This window comes from Parathielavia appendiculata, assembly GCF_033297405.1.
Source record: "Parathielavia appendiculata strain CBS 731.68 unplaced genomic scaffold N657scaffold_33, whole genome shotgun sequence".
NCBI lineage: Eukaryota > Fungi > Ascomycota > Sordariomycetes > Sordariales > Chaetomiaceae > Parathielavia > Parathielavia appendiculata.
Window position 1 is genome coordinate 1 of NW_026944252.1, and position 18,560 is coordinate 18,560.

At 55.9% G+C, this 18,560-nt stretch overlaps 7 protein-coding genes across 7 annotated transcripts; 2 read left to right on the forward strand and 5 right to left on the reverse strand.

The window, feature by feature from the left end:
• Positions 1-3: 3 nt before the first annotated feature.
• On the reverse strand, positions 4-1,079 carry N657DRAFT_321772 (uncharacterized protein). The gene has a single exon (XM_062786801.1). The coding sequence runs from the start codon at positions 930-932 to the stop codon at positions 192-194; it is 741 nt and encodes a 246-aa protein (XP_062642744.1). The 5' UTR covers positions 933-1,079; the 3' UTR covers positions 4-191.
• Positions 1,080-2,343, reverse strand: N657DRAFT_321771 (trimeric LpxA-like protein). Its single transcript, XM_062786800.1, has 3 exons — positions 1,855-2,343; positions 1,510-1,769; positions 1,080-1,327 (listed from the first exon to the last, which is right to left on the reverse strand). The coding sequence occupies exons 1-3, from the start codon at positions 2,040-2,042 to the stop codon at positions 1,227-1,229; spliced, it is 549 nt and encodes a 182-aa protein (XP_062642745.1). The 5' UTR covers positions 2,043-2,343; the 3' UTR covers positions 1,080-1,226.
• Positions 2,344-3,047: 704 nt separating this feature from the next.
• On the reverse strand, positions 3,048-4,129 carry N657DRAFT_710987 (uncharacterized protein; the record flags this gene model as incomplete). The annotated part of the gene is made up of 3 exons (XM_062797433.1): positions 3,048-3,468; positions 3,531-3,654; positions 3,958-4,129. The coding sequence occupies 3 exons, from the start codon at positions 4,127-4,129 to the stop codon at positions 3,048-3,050; spliced, it is 717 nt and encodes a 238-aa protein (XP_062642746.1).
• A 1,237-nt stretch (positions 4,130-5,366) lies between these two features.
• On the reverse strand, positions 5,367-8,941 carry N657DRAFT_605245 (D-xylulose 5-phosphate/D-fructose 6-phosphate phosphoketolase). The gene is made up of 8 exons (XM_062790185.1): positions 8,301-8,941; positions 8,180-8,254; positions 7,884-8,121; positions 7,671-7,823; positions 7,312-7,621; positions 6,496-7,260; positions 5,745-6,429; positions 5,367-5,686 (listed from the first exon to the last, which is right to left on the reverse strand). Exons 1-8 carry the CDS (start codon positions 8,461-8,463, stop codon positions 5,649-5,651), a joined length of 2,427 nt encoding a protein of 808 aa, XP_062642747.1. The 5' UTR covers positions 8,464-8,941; the 3' UTR covers positions 5,367-5,648.
• Positions 8,935-9,948, reverse strand: N657DRAFT_675180 (uncharacterized protein; the record flags this gene model as incomplete). Its single annotated transcript, XM_062795801.1, has 3 exons — positions 8,935-9,539; positions 9,802-9,830; positions 9,872-9,948. 3 exons carry the CDS (start codon positions 9,946-9,948, stop codon positions 9,214-9,216), a joined length of 432 nt encoding a protein of 143 aa, XP_062642748.1. The 3' UTR covers positions 8,935-9,213.
• A 275-nt stretch (positions 9,949-10,223) lies between these two features.
• N657DRAFT_650651 (uncharacterized protein) lies at positions 10,224-14,730 on the forward strand. The gene is made up of 7 exons (XM_062793989.1): positions 10,224-10,927; positions 11,042-11,270; positions 11,324-11,383; positions 11,430-11,741; positions 11,790-11,994; positions 12,061-12,753; positions 12,817-14,730. The coding sequence occupies exons 1-7, from the start codon at positions 10,719-10,721 to the stop codon at positions 14,667-14,669; spliced, it is 3,561 nt and encodes a 1,186-aa protein (XP_062642749.1). The 5' UTR covers positions 10,224-10,718; the 3' UTR covers positions 14,670-14,730.
• Positions 14,731-14,953: 223 nt separating this feature from the next.
• On the forward strand, positions 14,954-15,745 carry N657DRAFT_650653 (uncharacterized protein; the record flags this gene model as incomplete). The annotated part of the gene is given in 2 exon segments (XM_062793990.1): positions 14,954-15,232; positions 15,245-15,745. A coding segment is annotated over 1 exon segment (280 nt), but the record flags the coding sequence as incomplete, so codon positions are not given.
• Between the last annotated feature and the right edge of the window lie 2,815 nt (positions 15,746-18,560).

Sequence of the window (18,560 nt, forward strand, 5' to 3'; positions counted from 1 at the left end):
TGGTGCTCTCTCATGCTCCTGAGAGCTCTCTGGAGCACCTCTAGTACTCGTTCCGATTGGTCCTAAGTGATTGGCTCGGAACGTCCTACGTTCCCCACTGGCTTCTGCAAGTAAGCCGCCGTTGTTGACTCTCGTTGGTTCATTTGTGACAATAGCCCACGTCCATATCCGCACCGGCCAAAGCATGTAAATTAATCACTCCCTAGAATTAGCAGCCTGCTCGCCCCTAAGTATAATCCGGCAAAGAAAACGGCCATTAGCAGCGTAACTAACACTGTTATAATAGCAACAGCCTCCACCTTAAACCTCCTTATCCTCCGCTGCTCCCTCCTCCCCTCGAGCAACAGACTCCTAACCTCCCTCGCCTCTCCCAACCGCAACCGATCCGCCAACGCCATCCTCCTCGCTGCGCTATTGCCCCTACCACCAGTAGCGGTCGAGCTCGACCCCGACCTTACCGACCCTATAAGCGGACTCCTCAACGACGGCAAAACCAAATCTAGCGTATCCGCCTCCTCCTCCTCCCTATCAACCACCCCGTCCCTAAACCCTTCCTCTTCAAGTTCCTCCTCCCCTGCTTCAAGCCCACGCCCTAAGCCAAAGCCCAATCCACCATGCCCATGCCCATGCCGAAACCCAACCTTAGATTTGGTGGTGGTGGTGGTGGTAGTAGGGTTAGAGACCTGCACCAAAGGCAAGCGATTCCCCAGCCCGACCGCGTCCTCCATCGTCTCGGCAGCGACCGCCGAGCCCGGCGGGGTGGGCTTGATGTCTTTCAGCAGGGCGACGACGCGCGCAGGGGTGCCGTATGCCACGCTCATGGGCGGGATGTCGCGTTTCACGAGGGAGCAGGCACCGATGACGGCGCCGGAGCCGATTGTTACGCCGCCGCTGTAATTTTTCGTAATGGGAACGAAGAGGTTAGCCTTCATCTCCTTGAGAATCTGCTCTGGTATGGTATGGCGTTGTATCAATGGTACCAGTAAGAGAAGACAGTATCTCTAGGATGTAGTGGGGGAGAAGTGTGGGGGGACGCGGCTCGGCTGGGCAAGGGGGGTGAGGGTGGACAGCCTTTGGTGGGGCGGCTGCACGGGGATGAAAAGGGGTATGACGTGCAGGAGAGAAGCGGGAAAGGTGGGAGGGTTCCGTTTGGAGGGGCTGCGGGACGGGGCGGATTCACAGCATCCGTTGGGTAAGGTGAGGTTACCCAAGGACAAGCCCGAGACTTACAGGATGGTGACGTTGGCGCCAATCCAGACGTCGTTGCCGATTGTGACTGGCTGGCCGATGCTGTGCTTCTGGCGGCGCTCGTCCAGGCGCACGGGATCTAAGGTAGTTTTACCGTTTAGCCGTGTCACCCCTTTTCTCCCGGCCAGGTCCTGCAGCCCCCGTTCGAGGCTGCAGTATCTGTGTGGTGGTACAGAAGCGGCGCAGCCTGCGAGTTGGACTGGCTGGCGGGAACGGCACCCGATATGTCGGAACAACGCGCGGAAGGGAGAGCGAACTTACGGGTTACGCCAATGATGGTGCAGTTTGGCCCAATGCTGCAGCCCTCGCCGATAACCACGTCGGCCACGGGCGTGTCCATGATCATGCAGTTGCGGTTGATGAAGGTGGAGCCGCCGACGTAAAGCCGGATGCCGTAGTCGATGTAGACGGGCGGCTTGACGAAGGGCGTCTTGGCCGTCAGGGACGGGTTGGCGAAGGTCTGGTCGTGCGTGACTGCTAACGAACCATCTTCGTTGCGGTCACGGTTTGGGCGGACGATGCTGAGAAAGAAGGTTAGTCCGGGAGGCCAGTCCGTGCCAGAGAATCGGGAGGCGATAAAGCATGAGATCTCCGGACCCAACCTACTCAAGCCATTTCTGACACCGCTCCTCTGGGTCCGCGTCGTCCGGGGTGCTGTTGAACTCGCGACATGCGCGTGCACACCGATTCCTTGCGGCGCGGAAGTCCGGGTTGCCAGCAGGAAAGATGACTTCGGCGAAGTGGGTGCTCTCGAGTTCGTCAGGAGTGCTGACCATGGTGGAGTCGTCGCTCATGAGGGCGAGTGCTGGCGAATGGCCTGGTGTTCAATTTGCAAGACCTCTGGGGCAAAGGTTGGTATTTGCGTGTCTCGAGCGAATCTCGGCCTATTGCAGCGTGGTTTATGATTTTAGTGTGGGTTCAGTGTCAAGGATACTCTAAGAACGGCATGGGATCTAGGCCGTAGCGAGGAGTAAAAAGGCCCGGTGCCCCCTTAATGAGCAAGATCGGTCTCAATTGTGCGTTGGCGGTGCCCGGTGCGTGGGCCGTTCTAGCAACTCATGCAGCGGTCGAGACGCAGTGTTGGTTGCTGCTCGACGGGGGGGGGCAAGAATGCGGTCGATGTCTTGTTCAGGAAATGCCGAGCGTAAGGGTGTTGTTTAATAGTGTTTTTTATTGCAGGTTACTTGGGTGGAATCTGGTAGCTGACCAATGCTGGCTGTTGAAACAAAGACGGCCTGAAGGGCCTGGAAGTGGCCCGGTCGTGTCGTCTTAAACCCGGCGGGAACAATAGCAGATTCGTCGGTCCGCGCCCGTTTTTGGCAACCATCGGCGTTTTTTGTCTCTGGACATCGCTCCCTGGTCCCTCAAGCAGTCAGACAACTTGGTACTGCGACCGATGACACGCATGCACACCGGTTTCCCAGACATGTGTCGAGACCCTACTGGGTTTCCTGGGGGAATCCTCCGCATATGCGTGGCTGCAATGAAGAATAAGGTCGCCCTGGTTGCCACTTGTCTACGAAGTATGTATTTGTACTCCGAGAATTGGCTGACCCAGCGATGCGAATTCTCGGGCCGCCATCGTGTCACAAACCCCCCAGGCAGAGCCCCTTGTCCTCTTCCGGGACGGTCTGGCTGCAGGTGGTGCTCCCACGTCCAGAGCCCTGCATTGAGCCAGGGACACAGTGGGGACGCAAGCAGTCCCTGACCTTGTAAGATGGGATGTGACCGAGGCTTGTCAATGGCCAGTCTCCAACCCGAGCCGAAAGTCCGCGGTCAGGCAATTGATCTAAAGGCCGTTACGAAGAGCGCCTGCAGGTAACTCGAGCGATATGGCGCTGGACCCTCCCAATTGCACGACGCTGGGACACCATCGACGCCTTGAGGGTGTCTGCCAAGAACGAGGCTTGCTCCCTGACGCTGGATTTAGCGGATTTCAAGGTGTCATTCCGTGGGACACCCCAATGCTCGCCAGAGCAGGGGTCAGGGGCAGGACGCTCCACCGGACCGGGCGATCCGGCCAGTCCGGGGCCGTCGCGGGTGCCTCCGCGGGCGGCCGCACCCTGTCTCCGTGTCTCGCCTGTTGGGGTGGCCAGACCGGTAGTCGTGCAGATTGGCCAGCATGTGCTCCCTGGAAGCTGGTCGTAGATCGATTCCTCACTGCGTGACCCGCTGCCGTCTTGGCCGTATCCCTCCTGTTTGCTATGCCTGCTGCGTCCACTGGAAGCTTTTCATCATGTCTCACTCAGCTGCAAATTGTGCATGGCTGAGACAGTCTTTACCGAGGCGAAGGTTGGGTGCTGCCGACGGCGTCAAAACATGTCAAAGCCACCGCAAGAATCTGGTTATTGTTGAGTAACTTCCCGAGGAGTTTCGCTACGCCGATTTGCTTTCCAAGGCCCGTTTCTGCATCGTTTATTTTGTTCTATATCCGGTGAGCATTTTGATCCCACCGACATGCGGTAACCCCACGTGCCAGAGCTTGAGGCTCGGGGACGTACAGTACAGTTTGGGTGTTTGGTACATAGTTGCGCAGCAATCCAGTGAATCCACACTTCATGCGGAGGGAGGTAAGCCTGGTAAATGGGGACAGGTGTCACACGAACGACCGTTGAAGTGGCGCTAACATTGCAGCCCCTGGTCGTGCACCCCAGCGAGGATCAACGGAGCAACCGCAGCGCGATGCGACATCTGGAAGACGGCACGAACCTGCGTGGATCGCGAAGCGCATGTACGTGTACACCATATGTATCGGCCTGCGGTTTGCTTGAATCTTGTCGCCTCCATCCAATGTTCTTGCCATGAAACATTTTGCAGCCCAGGTCCTCTGGTGGTGGACCCGGGGTCGCGGTTGCCTCCGGTTTTGGGTTCCGTTGACCATTGTGGGGCGGGACCGGGAGCGTTAGCGGCTCACGGAGTACAAGCCGCAACCAGCTAGGTAGGGCGGTGAGCGATGCAAGCTCGGCTCATATGTGTAATCAAAGGCAGCTGGCCTTACCATGGATGATGGTTGGGTACTACCCTATTGTCTCATGTTGCAACGTAAGCCTGAGGGTATTGACCCAGAAATGGAACTGGACACTGTGCTGTATGCAATTGCCGGTTTGCTACCATGGATTGGGTATTTTGATTCGCGTTAGGCCGGAGCCAGCGATGCACATGACCAATGAAGGCACCAAGCAAATGGCTCATTTGAGGAGGGAGTTTGCGGAATAATCCGTATACGCGGGGCAAGACTCAAGAGTAACTGTTAGTGGTAAAATTTCATGTCCAGCTTCATCAAATTGACTTTCAGTTTGCGGCGTTACAGGTTGCCCTCAATCGTTCCAACCCGTTTGGATGCTAGGGAAATTGACGGCACATCCTGCAGCGAACACCATCAGCTCCAGCCTCTGCGCACTTCATACGGTAGGGGGCTACTAGGATCAGCAAGGAGGCGGGCACAATCCGAACCACGTACCATTGGGCGCCACCGGCATCCACGAAAATGAACGCGAGTTCCATTCATTGCTTGAAGATACTCCCTCGTGCTAAAATATTTGACCATCAAAATGCTCAGGTAATTCAATTTTTACGAATGTAGTTTCGCAACGAATATCCTCCTCTAAGGGATAGAAAATCTTTATCTCCGAAAAAACAACCGAGTTATCGAATAACGATGTATTCTCAGCGAGTGCACCACTAGTAAGGGCTGCACAGATTTCTGGGTGCAGCTAACAACGGGAATAAGTGGGGGAGTAAGCTGTTAGTACAGTACTTCGACTAAGTGTTCATGCAGCCCTTACCAGTGGTGCACTCGCTGATATGGTGCACTCGCCGATAACACATCGTTAGTTACTCCTTAACGAATAATCTAATGTAAAAATGGATCTACACTGAAAATGATCGTCAAGAAGGAAAATGCTCGTTAAGTGAATAGATCCCATAGGAGTGAGTAGGATTGATGTCAAAGAGCTTAAGGGCAGATATTTTCTAAAGTAAAAATAGTTAGTTACTCACTCAACGTTAATTAATTTCCGCGGAGAGGTTATCTCACAATCTCAAACGGAGACCCAACCCCATTTTCCAGAGGTGCATGGCGCCTTATGGTCATCAATATAGGCTGCGCTGCCCAACCTCAATTCACTCACTCCACCATGTGTTGTGTACGGGGGTCTGTTAGTAATGCGCAGGTCTGCGCCACGGCGTTGTAGTCACTGTAGGTAATTTAGGACTCATTCTCGCCAAGCTCTCTGTACATGAGACTACCTAGGTTGAAGAGAACTCCTCAACTCCAATCACGCCAACCATTCCAGCAACGTCGACCCTGTATATGTAAACCAAAAGCCACTCGGCCACTACTTTACTCTACTGCCCTTCCTGAGCGAATAGACGACCGATCAGCCCTGAGCGAACCCCGATCACTCAAACTTGGGCAGATCGTACATGTTGTCCGGATCTAATTCACCAGTTAGCATACCATGAGACTTCAAGCAGGGACTGTGACCCAGACTCACCTTTGCCGTGCTCAGTAATATACTTTCTCACCGTCTCCACCCTCTTCTTCACCTCCGCAACCAAGCCCTCCAACCCCTTCTTGACCTCCTCATTCCTCTCCGCCGCAGCCCTCAGCGCCGCCTCGGCCAGATCAAACCTGCTCACCCCGTTCACAAGCATCATATCGAACGGCGTCGTCGTGCTCCCTTCTTCGCGGTATCCATTCACCTGCATCCTGGCCGTCGCCCCATGCCCGAACAACAGCCCCTGTAGCTCAGTCGCATACCCATGGTAGTTGAACAGCACTGGCCGGTCGCGGGTAAACAACTCGACAAATCTCTCCTTGCTCAACGCGTGCGGGTGCTTGCTTTCGGGTGCGAGGATCATCAGGTCTGTGACGTTGACGACGCGTACCTTGAGTGCGGGGGAGAGGGTGCGGAGTAGAGAGGCGGCGGCGACGGTCTCGAAGGTTACTTCCACGCCTATGCCGACCAGGACGACATCTGGCTCTTGGCCTTGGGACAGCGGGGAGGAGGCGAAAGACCAGATGGAGGCGCCCTGGCGGCAGTGGTCGGCTGCTTCGGATGGGGAGAGGTAGACAGGTGTGGGCTGCTTGGAGCCGATGATGAGGTTGGTTTTGTTGCGCGACTTAAGGCAGTGGTGGACGGTGGAGAGGAAGCAGTTCGCGTCGGGAGGGAGGTAGACCTAACAAGACAGGTAAGCATGCGTTGTCATTGGGAACGTGAGGGTTTGGGGAAGGGGCGAGGTTACTCTGGCCGCTTCAGGCTTGAGATTCAGCACGGCACCAATGAATGACGGGTTCTGGTGCGAGAACCCGTTATGCTCCTGGCGCGCCCACGTGCTCGTCTCGATGTAGTTAATGGACGGCAGGTCACCGCGCCAGGTGACCTCGCGTGCGATCTTGACAAACTTGGAGTACTGCACCATCATGGTGTGCACGATGCCCAGGAAAGACTCGTAGCTGGGGAAGATGGCCGTCCGCCCGGTCAGCGTGTATCCCTGCATGAAGCCCTGGCAGTTGTGCTCCGACAGCACTTCGATCACCCGCCCGCCGTTGGCCCGCGAGTACTCGTCCCACTGGAAGTTGCGCTGAGTATGGTCCAGGACGGCGTCGAGCTTGTTGCTCTCGAGCTCGTCGGGCGAGAACAGGCGGATTGTTTTGGGGTTCTCCTGGAAAGCCCTGTCGAGGAATTTGCCGGTCACCTTCATGCAGCTCTGCTCGGTGCCTTTTTCGACGCCGAACTCGGTCCAGTCGACTGCCTTGAGGCTGATGTAAGGGTCGTATGTCGCCTTGATCTGGCCCAACTTCTTCTCGTCTTTGCTGGGGAGGATGTTGAGGACTGTTTCTGTGGGCTTCCCGTCTATAAGAAGCTCGCTGATTTTGTAGCTTGACAACCAGTCGTTGAGCGCCCTGAGCTGCGTCTCGTCGCTGTTTGCCTTGGGTAGGGGAACTTGATGAGAGTGAAACGATCCCTCGATGAGTTTTCCTTCCACTTCCTTAGGCCCAGTCCAGCCCTGCGATGGTCAGTTTTGGTACAATCTCAATCAAGGCGAAATTATTCTTGCCTTGGGCGTTCGCAACACCAACATGGGCCACCGTGGCTTATCAATCGGCTTCCCAGACCGTGCGGCCTGCTGGATCTTCTTGATCTCGGCTACTGCCCATTCCAACGCATCCTGCATTTCGTCATCGATGTTGTCCAGATGCTCCACAATGCACACCTGGTACCCGTAACCGCTGAACAGGCACACCAGCTCCTTGTCGTCCATGCAACCGAAGATGGTCCGCTCGCTGATCTTGAAGCCGTTGGCGTGCAGGATGGGGATAACAGCGCCGGATTCTCGGGGGTCAAGGTACTTGATGGCATGCCATGCCCTGGACATTCTGAGTTGCTGAGTAGGACGACGAGGATACTGTCACTTACGTTGCTGTCGGGCCCGTTTCGGCCTCGCCATCTCCGACGATGCAAGTCACAATGAGATCTGGGTTGTCCATGACGGCGCCGAACGACACGGCAAGTGCATATCCAAGTTCTCCACCTTCGTGGATTGAGCCAGGGGTCTCAGCATTGATGTGGCTGTAAGAGATTTAGTACTAGAGTCCTGTATGTATCGCTCTTCAGGACAGGGCTACTCACCTCGGAAATCCGCCTGGCACGGAGAATCGCGTAATCAGGTTCTTTAGGCCCTCGGCATTGCGGTCGTACTCGCCTGGGTAGAACCGCTCAAGCGAACCCTCAAGCCACAGCGCAGCCAAGGCAGCTGGCGCGCCGTGGCCAGGACCGACGACGTATATCATGTCGAGGTCGTGGTTGCGGATGAGCAGGTTGAGGTGCGACCAGACCAAGATGAGACCGGGACATGTGCCCCAGTGGCCTGTTTCAGGTCAGCGTATTGCCGTGCAGTTTCTGAGGGTGTCGAAACCCTAGCATACCGAGGAGTCGTGGCTTGATGTGGTCAACCTGCAATTCAGATTCCAGCAGGACGTTGCCGCGGAGGAAGATCATGGCTGCTCCTGTCAGCAACTGCAGTTTTTATATATCATGGCGACATACCTGCAGCGATATATTCTGCTGCCCGCTGGAAACTGCTGAGGGACCGCCGGACATCGTCTGCGAGGGGTTTCGGCCGGCGTCGCACTGAGAGCTGCAGCACACTGTCCGGGAGGTGAGAAGGGAGAGGCGCTGGGTTGGAAACGGGAATCTGCTCGGCAGGCATGGTTGACCGTTGATATGTGACTCTAGGTGCCAATGGGGATGTCAATGCAGATGAAGTGCACTTCGGATTCTTGACTCAGGTGAGGAAAGCAAAGCGACCCGGCGATACGCATAGGTACAAGGTATTCTGGCTCCGGTTGCTGCCTGCCTGGTTCAGAAGCTCAACAGCTGATCTATGACGTAGGGAGACAGCAGGCCCACATTTCTTGCCCATAAATCTTCCCTGTCTGCTCAAAAGGGTCCAGAACTGGTCGCTCTGAGGACAAGAAACCGCCCCCTTTGAACAACAACGAAGACAAGAAGATGTCGCTATTGTGGGGAGGCCGAGAACGTGAATCTGGAAGAGGTATTTCACTTTCGTTTTGGGTCGAGTTGCTGACTCAGCAGCGTGTAGGTCACGTGCTGCAACGTTTACTGACCATTGAAACGGTAGGGAACGCGTTCGCGCTCAGTTTTCAACACTCAGTTTTCAGTTCCGTTTTCCAACTTAGGCTATGGTGTGAATCTAGTGTCGCCTTTTTGTGGCCACAAGTTCACCAACGCGTTGCAGAGCCTGCTTTTAGCCAACCGAACGCGTTTGTGACCCCCCTCTGCACGTCTTGGCTAATGGCCGCTTTCGTGTTATGTGTACAGCCCCACTCGACGGCTGTACCAGCGGGCGACCTGCCAGCCTCGTCGGCCCAGGAGCGAGCCTTTCCGTGGTATGCTGAACGCCAACGGTGGGGCTACTGCACAAGGAGCGAGAACGGACTCAGTCGCCTAGCGTGCTCGTGCTGCGAGTATCGACCCCAACGGTCGTCAACCTGACCAAGCTGATCAACATTGAATTGGACGTGCCCGTCACCCGTACGGCCTGACCCAGCCTATCCTGCTGCTCATGGTGGAGGGGAAGCTCGACCACCGCAACAGAGCCACGCGAGGCAGGAGCAGGGCTGGCACGAGTACACGCGCCGGTCTCAAGGTTCACGACCAGTTGCGGCGCCGATATCGCCCGAAGGCGGATTGCCAGTCCACGTCGCACGCTGGCGATGAGCGTGGGAACCGACCTAACACCGGCGCAGTCCTGCATCAGCGCGGCTATGGAGCAGTAGCAAGGCAGACCGCAGTTTGCTGGGATGCCCCGTTTACGAGTCAAGCGGGTCGGTAGGGGGTCTAAATCGCGTTCAACTGATGCGCCACTCCAGAACGCACCACTCACGGATTCTCCCGGAACACCCACTCAAGGGGCTGTTCAGGCGGACTGGCAACTGTCCTGCCTGACGATCACCTCGCCGGCATTCATCATGCAGTTGGCGACGCATCCTCGCCAATCAATGGTGAGAATCGCCCTAAGACTGACCGAGTTCCTCGACCTGCGACCGACTGATCCTACATATGGTCAGGGCTTCTGGGAAGGAGTGTGGGTGGACCTCGTATCGGTCTCGCTGAGGGAACCTAGGACAAAGGCGTTGGGCTGGGAGCTGGTGTAACGGGCTGAGCCCGACATGGGCTTCGGTAACCCTTGTTACGGGCCACGCGTTGGCGTTGAGATGATGCACAAGGCGGGGCAATGATTGACTAGATTGCTCCGAATGGAGAGCGAAAAGAAAAGAGAGAACTAGATGACAGGAAGAGAGGGCAGCTCTTATATGCTCCGGAACACACAGACACTGCCTGCCTCAGGATGACGTTATCATGATACCACTGCCGAGGGTTGCCGAGGCCATCATGGGCTCAGCCCATCACATTCCTCGGCCAGCCCATTTCAAGGAGGGTCCTTGAGAGAAACTCATCCCTATTTATGTTGCAGTAGCCAGCATGCGGCGTGTGCCACGGAAGTGAGGCTCAACTCACGAGCAACGTGCAGACATGTCGGAGTACATTCACCGTTGTGCTACCCAAGTAGACGTCCTTGTAACTTTGTACAGACCAAGCCGCCACAAAACCAAGAATATCGACGAGGACATGGCTGTTGCGTCAACTTCGTAAGTAATGGTTTGGTTGGAAAGTGCCGTGATAGTATACCGAAAGTCGGCTGCTTGGAAAATGTACGATCATTGGAACGCAGCACTTGCGGATCGTGACGAGGCTTGCGGAAGTGCGAGTTGATTGGCGAACGGTCGCTCAGCTGAAGTCGTGGCTCCAATGTCATCCGTGACGGGCCGTGAGATGCTTTTCGCAAAGTTGAACCGCACCATCGACGTCGAGTGATCGTCACCATCCAAGCACCTTTTTCCACGGCGACTGTTGCAGTACTTCGAAGTTGAAGCCGCAGCCATGTCGTCGCGCTCGTCGCGCTGGTCGCGGCTGCTCCACAGGCCCCGCAGCCGAGTATCGTCAACACCCCGGCCATCTCCACAATCCAGCGCATCTCTTGAAACATCCGCGCCGCAAGCCAGCACAGCAAACGCTGTGCCTGCCGCAGTCTCCGAACCCTGTCCCCAGGGCTTGGGGATCGTCGCGGAGGGCATCAACCCTACAGTAGAGTAAGTCGCCGCCTCTCCTCGCCCCTCTCCGTGATGCTCTCGCGTGAACCACGCGTCTCGTGGCTGGTATCTTGCCTGATTTGCGAGTCTCAGCTAAGCGCTTCCCTCACGCAGTATCATCGCCGTCCATGGCCTCAACGGCCACCGCGAGAAGACCTGGACCGCGAGCAATGGTGTCCACTGGCTCCGCGATCTCTTGCCGCACGACATCCCTCACGCCCGCATCTTCTGCTGGGGCTACGATGCCAACACCCATGCCAGCTCCCGAGTCAGCTGCCAATACCTCTACGACCATGCGCGAACGCTCATATCCGACCTGTGTAGGAAGCGGAAGTTGTCCGATGTAAGGACTATATCTGTTTGCTGGCTTTGGGCAGCTTGGCTGACGAGAATCAGTCGATGGAACGCCCGATCATCTTTGTGGCGCACAGCCTAGGCGGCATTGTCGTGAAGAGCGTAGGTACCACACTCAATCTTCCCCCACGATACTCACAAAAGGTAGGCTCTCATTCATTCGGATGCCGCTCGACGAGGTGCGCTGGAGGAGCACCGTTCCATCAAGGTCTCCACCTATGGAGTCGTCTTCATGGGCACGCCGCACCAGGGCGGTAACGGCGTCCAGCTTGGGAGGCTGCTGGTGAACGTTGCGTCCCTGTTTGTGGCTGCGGATGACCGGATCCTGAGGCACCTCGAACGGGACTCGGAGTGGCTTCAGCAGCAGCTAGGCCAGTACGGACCGATCAGCGGCGATTTCGTGACTAAGTTTGCGTCCGAAGAGTACGAGACTCCGATGGCATTTGGTCACTCTATCATGGTATATGTGCCTTTGCGTTGCGATATAGTGGTAGCTTACAGGAAGCAGGTTGTACCCCGCGCGTCCGCCGTAGTGCCGGGCCAGGCGGACGCCGAATCGATTGTCATACACGCGGACCATACCAACATGGTCAGATACACGTCGCGAGGGGACAGCGGGTACAATATTATTTCCGAATACCTCCAGATCATGGCAAGCGCTGCGTCCGAAGAGGTTCGGCGGCGCTGGGAGGCGGAGAGGAGGGCGGACGAGGGTAGGCGACCCTGAAACGGAGAGCCTTTAGCTAGCCACTGTGATTAACGAATTCACCTTGATATAGCGCATCTCGGTCATCCAAGTGCAGCATTTGGAATGCACTTCAGCCTGCCTGAAATCAATGAGGTCCACCATTTCGTCGCAAGGGAGGAAGAGCTCGCCGGGATCCACAGGGTACTCGGCGAAGGCAGCGGCAGACGCATCGTCGTGGTACATGGGCTGGGAGGAATGGGCAAGACGCAGTTAGCCGCGGCTTACGCCAAACGGCACCGGGAGGACTACTCAGCGGTGTTCTGGCTAAATGCCAGAGACGAGACATCGCTAAGGCAGGGGTTCGCGAGGGTCGCCGACCGCGTCTTCCGCGAACATCCGTCGGTCGTCTACGTAAGGAATGCGGCAGAGAGCCGCGACCTCAACGAAGCGGTGCAGGCTGTCAAACGGTGGCTCGATAACAACAAGAACGACCGCTGGCTGGTTATCTACGACAATTACGACAATCCGAGGCTGGGCGGAGGCGGAGACTCTGGGCCAAACGAGGGACGGGGCGGGGGATTGGAGGGTGATAGAGATGCGAATATCGCCGAAGGGTACGATATTCGGCCGTTTCTTCCCGACGCTCATCACGGCGCTATCGTCATCACGACGCGGTCATCCAGAGTTACGGTCGGCCATCGCATCCCACTTAGGAAGCTCAAAGACCTGGAGGACAGCCTTGAGATTTTAGCTTACACCTCGAACAGACACGATTTACGTAAGGGTATGTAACGGCCTCGGACAAGACGTGAATAGAATGTGAAAGGGGACTAAATGTGGTCTGTAGATGCCGCTGCAGTTCAACTTGCCCGGAAACTCGACGGGCTCCCGCTTGCCCTGTCGACCGCCGGCGCCTATCTCGATAACGTAGCGACGAGTTTCGCCGAGTACCTCGAGATGTACCGAAAGTCTTGGCTCCGCCTGCAGAAGACTACCCCAGGACTCCTCTCGTATGAAGACCGGGCACTGTACTCCACATGGGACATCTCATACGCGCAGGTAGAGCAGCAGAACATGACGTCGGCGAGGCTACTGCAGCTCTGGGCGTACTTCGGCAACGAGGATCTGTGGTTCGAACTGCTGCTCGGTGGCCGCTCGAGCAGCCCGCAATGGTTTCGGGAACTGACGGGGGACATGCTCGGCTTTACCGATGCGGTTCGAGTGCTGTGCGACTACGGACTGGTCGAGGCGGATACGTCGTTGAAGGAACGGGGAACCGAGTCGCGTGGGTACGGCATGCATGGCTGCGTACACTCATGGACGATACACGTGTTGAACGAGGTGAGGAACATCGAAATGGCGCAGCTGGCGATGAGGTGCGTTGGGTTGCATGTGCCGACGAACATGGAGCGCGATTACTGGGTCGTGCAACGGCGGTTGATGCAACACGCCGACCGCTGTTTAGAGATGGTAGTGATGGACAGGGTATCTATTTTGGAAGGGGACGAGTGGGTTTTACATAACCTAGGCGACTTTTATACGTCTCAGGGCCGGCTTAGCGACGCACAGGCGATGTACGAGCGGGCACTCCAAAGCAAGGAGAAGGCGCTGGGACCGGAACATACATCGACGCATTCCACGGTCAACAATCTCGGCCTTCTCTATAAGGCTCAGGGCCGGCTCAGCGACGCCGAGGCCATGTACGAGCGGGCACTCCGAGGCTCCGAGAAGGTGCTAAGACCGGAACATACGTCGACGCTTATCACGGTCAACAATCTCGGCGACCTCTATGCAGATCAAGGCCGGTTCAGCGACGCCGAGGCTATGTACGAGCGGGCACTCCGAGGCAAGGAGAAGGCGCTAGGACCGGAACACACGTCGACGCTTGCCACGGTTAACAATCTCGGCAACCTCTATGCCAATCAGGGCCGGCTCAGCGACGCTGAGGTCTTGTACAAGCGGGCACTCCAAGGCTACAAGAAGGCGCTGGGGCCGGAACACACGTCAACGCTAGACACGGTCAACAATCTCGGCCTTCTCTATGCCGATCAGGGCCGGCTCAGCGACGCTGAGGCTATGTACGAGCGGGCGCTCCAAGGCAGGGAGAAGGCGCTGGGGACGGAACACACGTCAACGCTAGACACGGTCAACAATCTCGGCCTTCTCTATGCCGATCAGGGCCGGCTCAGCGACGCTGAGGCTATGTACGAGCGGGCGCTCCGAGGCAGGGAGAAGGCGCTGGGGCCGGAACACACGTCAACGCTAGACACGGTCAACAATCTCGGCCTTCTCTATGCCGATCAGGGCCGGCTCAGCGACGCTGAGGCTATGTACGAGCGGGCGCTCCGAGGCAGGGAGAAGGCGCTTGGATCGGAACACACGTTGACGCTTTCCACGGTCAACAATCTCGGCCGTCTCTATGCATATCAAGGCCGGCTCAGCGACGCCGAGGTTATGTACAAGCGGGCACTCCGAGGTTACGAGAAGGTGCTGGGACCGGAACAGGTCAATCTCTATATTCCGGCCCTCAACACGATCCTGAATCTTGCCATCATATATTCTCGGCTGCACAACATTTCTGAATCTAGGGTGTTGTATCTGCGTTGTCAGGGCGGCATCAAAGCTGTGTTTGGCGTTCAGCACGATTGGTACCAGGAGGTGACTCGCAGGTTGGCATCATTAAATTTGGATCAATACTAGCCCTATTTTCAGAGTCTATAATGATCGGTTGTAATGTAAATCTCCTTGCCCTCAATCTGCAAGTCTGTTTCCTGCTTCCCCATGCGTCGGGTAAGCCATGCCTGTCAGTGCCGCACGGTACATCTGACCGTGGGAACAGGCACAGTGTAAGCGCCAAGAGGGCCAAAAACGGCTCCCCTGAAAACTGAACAGTGTTTAAAAAGGCGGAAGGTGATTTCGGTAGTGACTGTATAGCCCATAAGAGAAAACGGACTCGGAAGTTGCAGCCTCAGACCTCCTCTCCACTTTGAACAACCGATCTTCTTTTCTTCTTTTGAGGCACCTGGTGGAAGATTTTGTCTTTTCCAGATGTCTGGTGCGGCGCGCGGCGCTTTAGACGTCATCGACGTCATGAGAGGCGATTCGGGATCCCCAGGAGTGGGATGTCGCCGCCCGCAGCGCAAGAGGGTGAAAACGAAGAGAGCGATGGAGTCAATGCAACAAGAAAACGATATGGACTGGGAGGAAGAAAATAGTATTGAAAGAGTGTTGAGAAACCACAAAAATCACACAGTTCGGGCCACAGCGGCCGAGAGAGCGGCCGAGAGAGCGGACGAGGGAATCCGAGGCGCAGAGCAACCCGTGGATCGTGACTTCACCAACAAATTGGACATCACCAAGGCAGAAGTTCAGATCCAAATCAGAAAAATCATGACAGAGGAGGTCGCCAAGATGACGGCCCAGTTGACCGAAGAACTGTCGCAAGCGCGAGAGCAGCTTACCCGAGCCTGCCGTGAGCTCAAGGACACTAAACTGCAGCTTCAAGCCATGAAGGAGGCTCAAGAAGCCCCTTTGGTTCGGCCTGCATATTCGGACGTCGCCCGACGTACACCTCCTGCCAGCATTCCGACCCCGGCCTCCTCCACAGGCCGAGCGGCGACGCCAGAACCAGCATTCTGCACGGTGGACATGACCAGGGTGCCAGAGGAACACATCGGAGAGGCTACACCGGTGGCCCTTCGCAAGCTCATCGAGAACGAAATGCGAGCGCCTGGCGACCAACCCAACTGGCGTTGCGGTGCCGTCACTAGAGACAGAGGAAACATTAACCGTATTAGGATCCTCGGCAGGAACGAAGAGGAAGTCAAGAAGATCAAGGACATCATGGAAGCGAAGAAGACGCCGGGTGCAAGAGTCCTTCGAGACCAGCTGTACCCAGTCAAAGTTGACAACGTCAATCGCACGGCTGTCATCGACCACGAAGGCAGGGTCCTTCCTGGAGCTACAGAAGCCTTGAGCCAGGAAAACGAGATGCAGATCGCCAAGATCGCCTGGCTGAGCCGAAGAGACACTGAAAAAGCGTATGGATCCATGGTGGTCTATGTCACCAAAGCTAGCGACGCTAGGAGGCTCCTCAACGAGGGCTTCTTCTATGCCGGAGGAGAATCAGGATACACGGGAATCTTCGAACGTCGGATGCAGAAAATGGACGGCATACCGAACGGAGATGCTCGAATGCACAGACACCCACAGAAGCAATATTTCCTTCTACCTAGGAGGGAAATCGCCATCGGATAAGAAAGACTGGACTCCCAACATGGCAGCCGTTCGGGCAACCATACGGTTTGCAATGGCCACAGGCCGCCTTGACACGAACCAACCGCAGGCCGACTAAACCACCCAACCTACCACAACACCACCAATTCACACCCCTCACCTCGTGCCACGGACAGCAGGCACCGCTTCAGCCGCCGAAGATAGGACGTTGAACACTTGGAGAATCGCCTTCAAGCCAGCCTACCAACAACCCTACTAACCCACGGGAATCCGCAGAGAAATGGTATAAGAGAAGACATGAACTAGAATGAACTCGGTATGGGCTTGGACGAGATCAGGACATATCTTGGACAATGTATAGTCAGATTGAAATAGTTGCCCTTTCGGTTATCCCGCCGGGCGTCAATAAATTGTATATGTATATGTATATTACGCTGCGATGCTGCCGCACTCCGTGATGCTATGCTCCGTGCCGTAGTCCATTCCCGTACTCGAAAGTCAGGTTGAAGACGATACCGGTGACGGGCAGGCAAAGTACGGAGAACCTGGTACTTCCCGTCCGCGTTTCCCGAACGCATCCCCTTTCCGCGGATCCATAGCGAAACTACACCCAGTTGCCGTTGATCGGGCTTGAGATAGCCACTAGCCGCGTAAACGATTGTCGAGGCACTCCTTTCCACCAGGTCCTGCAGCGCTAACACAGGGCTCTGGTTTGACGGCGAGATGATGGCGATGGGCACAGTTGGTCCAAGTGGGGTTGAGCACAATACAATACAATACAATTTATTGACGCCCGGCGGGTAACCCGAAAGGGCAGCTATTACAATCTGACTATACATTTCCCAAGATATGCCCTGATCTCGTCAAAGCCCATACAAAGTTTCATTCTAGTTCATGTCCTCTCTTATACCATTTCTCTGCGGATTCTCGTGGGTTAGTAGGATTGTTAGCAGGCTTGCTTGAAGGCGATTCTCCAAGTGTTCAACGTCCTATCTTCGGCGGCTGAAGCGGTGTCTGCTGTCCGTAGCACGAGGTGAGGGGGTGTAGGTTCGGTCGGTGTGGTGGGTTAGGTGTCTTAGTCGGCCTGCGGTTGGTTCGTGTCAAGCCGGCCCGTGGCCATTGCGAACCGTATCGTTGCCCGAACGGCCGTCATGTTAGGAATCCAATCTTTCTTATCCGATGGCGACTTCCCTCCTAGATAGAAGGAAATGTTGCTCCTATGGGTGTCTGTACATTCGAGCATCTCTGATCGGTATGCTGTCCAGTTTCTGCATCGGAAGAGGAAGTGGTCCACTGTCTCTGTTGCTTGTCCGCATGCACACTGATCTGACGGAGCTGCTCCAATCCGGTGGAGGCAGCGCTGTCAGCAAGTCAAGTCTACCAAGTCAAGTCTTCAAGTCAAGTCAAGTCAAGTAAGTCAAGTCTGGATTTCTCGAGACTTGACAAGTCAAGTCGATGCGCCGACTTGACTTGACGGACTTGACACTTAGTAGGGTAGGGTTATATATTGTAAATTGTCGCCTGATTTTGGATGTCCACGGAGCTGGTCCAAGGTCTGGATGAACCTAAGTTAACTAACCCACAAAAGAAGCCTTTACCCACTTTTTCAGCCAGAAACTCCTGTCCTCCCCAGTCAGGTTGATTACATCCGTACACATGATCAACAACGCTCGAAATCTACCATTCCCGCCCGCAATCCTCCCGAAATGGCTCTCGCCGTTACCGACAATACCGCCCCCGCAGTCCCTAACTCCGATGATATTTCCATTGCGCCGACCATCGATTACGAAATCCCTTCGTGCTCCAACGCGTCCAACGCGTCCAACGCGTTTAACGCGCTCGGCCGTCCCGGGGGGGCCAAGAAGAGCCTCAAGGAGCAAATCGCGATGCCAAAGCCATCACCGAGCTCCCCCTCGACGCGAAGCTATACCCAAAAATTCAGGGTCCCGACAAACGGTTTTACCACCTCCGCGCGCACTTCAAGCTGAAGGATGGACCTTCCTGGGTCAACGCCCACGGCACACTGCTCCTACGGCTCGCGGAAGGTGACTCGAGCTCGACAGACGGCAAATTCTGGGTTTGCCACAAATGCTACAACATTTTTGACGCGGAGGCAACAACTTCGCCAGCCAAACACCTCCGACAAAAGCACGGTATTACGAAAGACGGCGAGCTTCTAGCTGCAAACACATTGGGCAAGAGATCGTCGCCGGTGATTGATGAGCTCTTCCAAGCTCGAACCACGAAGAAGACGAAGCTTCCGCCTCCCGCAAAGGTTAAGGACCTCTTCCAAGAGCTCCTAGTCAAGTGGGTTTCCGATTCGGATATCCCATTTTCTGTGGTGGAACACAAGTA

Bases quoted from the DNA above. Each gene is read 5' to 3' on its own strand.
- N657DRAFT_321772 (XM_062786801.1), bottom strand. From the start codon at position 932: ATGAAGGCTAACCTCTTCGTTCCCATTACGAAAAATTACAGCGGCGGC.
- N657DRAFT_321771 (XM_062786800.1), bottom strand. From the start codon at position 2,042: ATGAGCGACGACTCCACCATGGTCAGCACTCCTGACGAACTCGAGAGC. The intron at 1,770-1,854 runs GTAGGTTGGGTC...CTTCTTTCTCAG, and splicing joins CGGTGTCAGAAATGGCTTGA to CATCGTCCGCCCAAACCGTG. The intron at 1,328-1,509 runs GTAAGTTCGCTC...AAACTACCTTAG, and splicing joins CACCATCATTGGCGTAACCC to ATCCCGTGCGCCTGGACGAG.
- N657DRAFT_605245 (XM_062790185.1), bottom strand. From the start codon at position 8,463: ATGCCTGCCGAGCAGATTCCCGTTTCCAACCCAGCGCCTCTCCCTTCT. The intron at 7,824-7,883 runs GTGAGTAGCCCT...AATCTCTTACAG, and splicing joins GTGCCAGGCGGATTTCCGAG to CCACATCAATGCTGAGACCC. The intron at 6,430-6,495 runs GTAACCTCGCCC...CTGTCTTGTTAG, and splicing joins TCAAGCCTGAAGCGGCCAGA to GTCTACCTCCCTCCCGACGC.
- N657DRAFT_650651 (XM_062793989.1), top strand. From the start codon at position 10,719: ATGTCGTCGCGCTCGTCGCGCTGGTCGCGGCTGCTCCACAGGCCCCGC. The intron at 11,742-11,789 runs GTATATGTGCCT...TACAGGAAGCAG, and splicing joins CATTTGGTCACTCTATCATG to GTTGTACCCCGCGCGTCCGC. The intron at 11,995-12,060 runs GTAGGCGACCCT...ACCTTGATATAG, and splicing joins GGAGAGGAGGGCGGACGAGG to CGCATCTCGGTCATCCAAGT.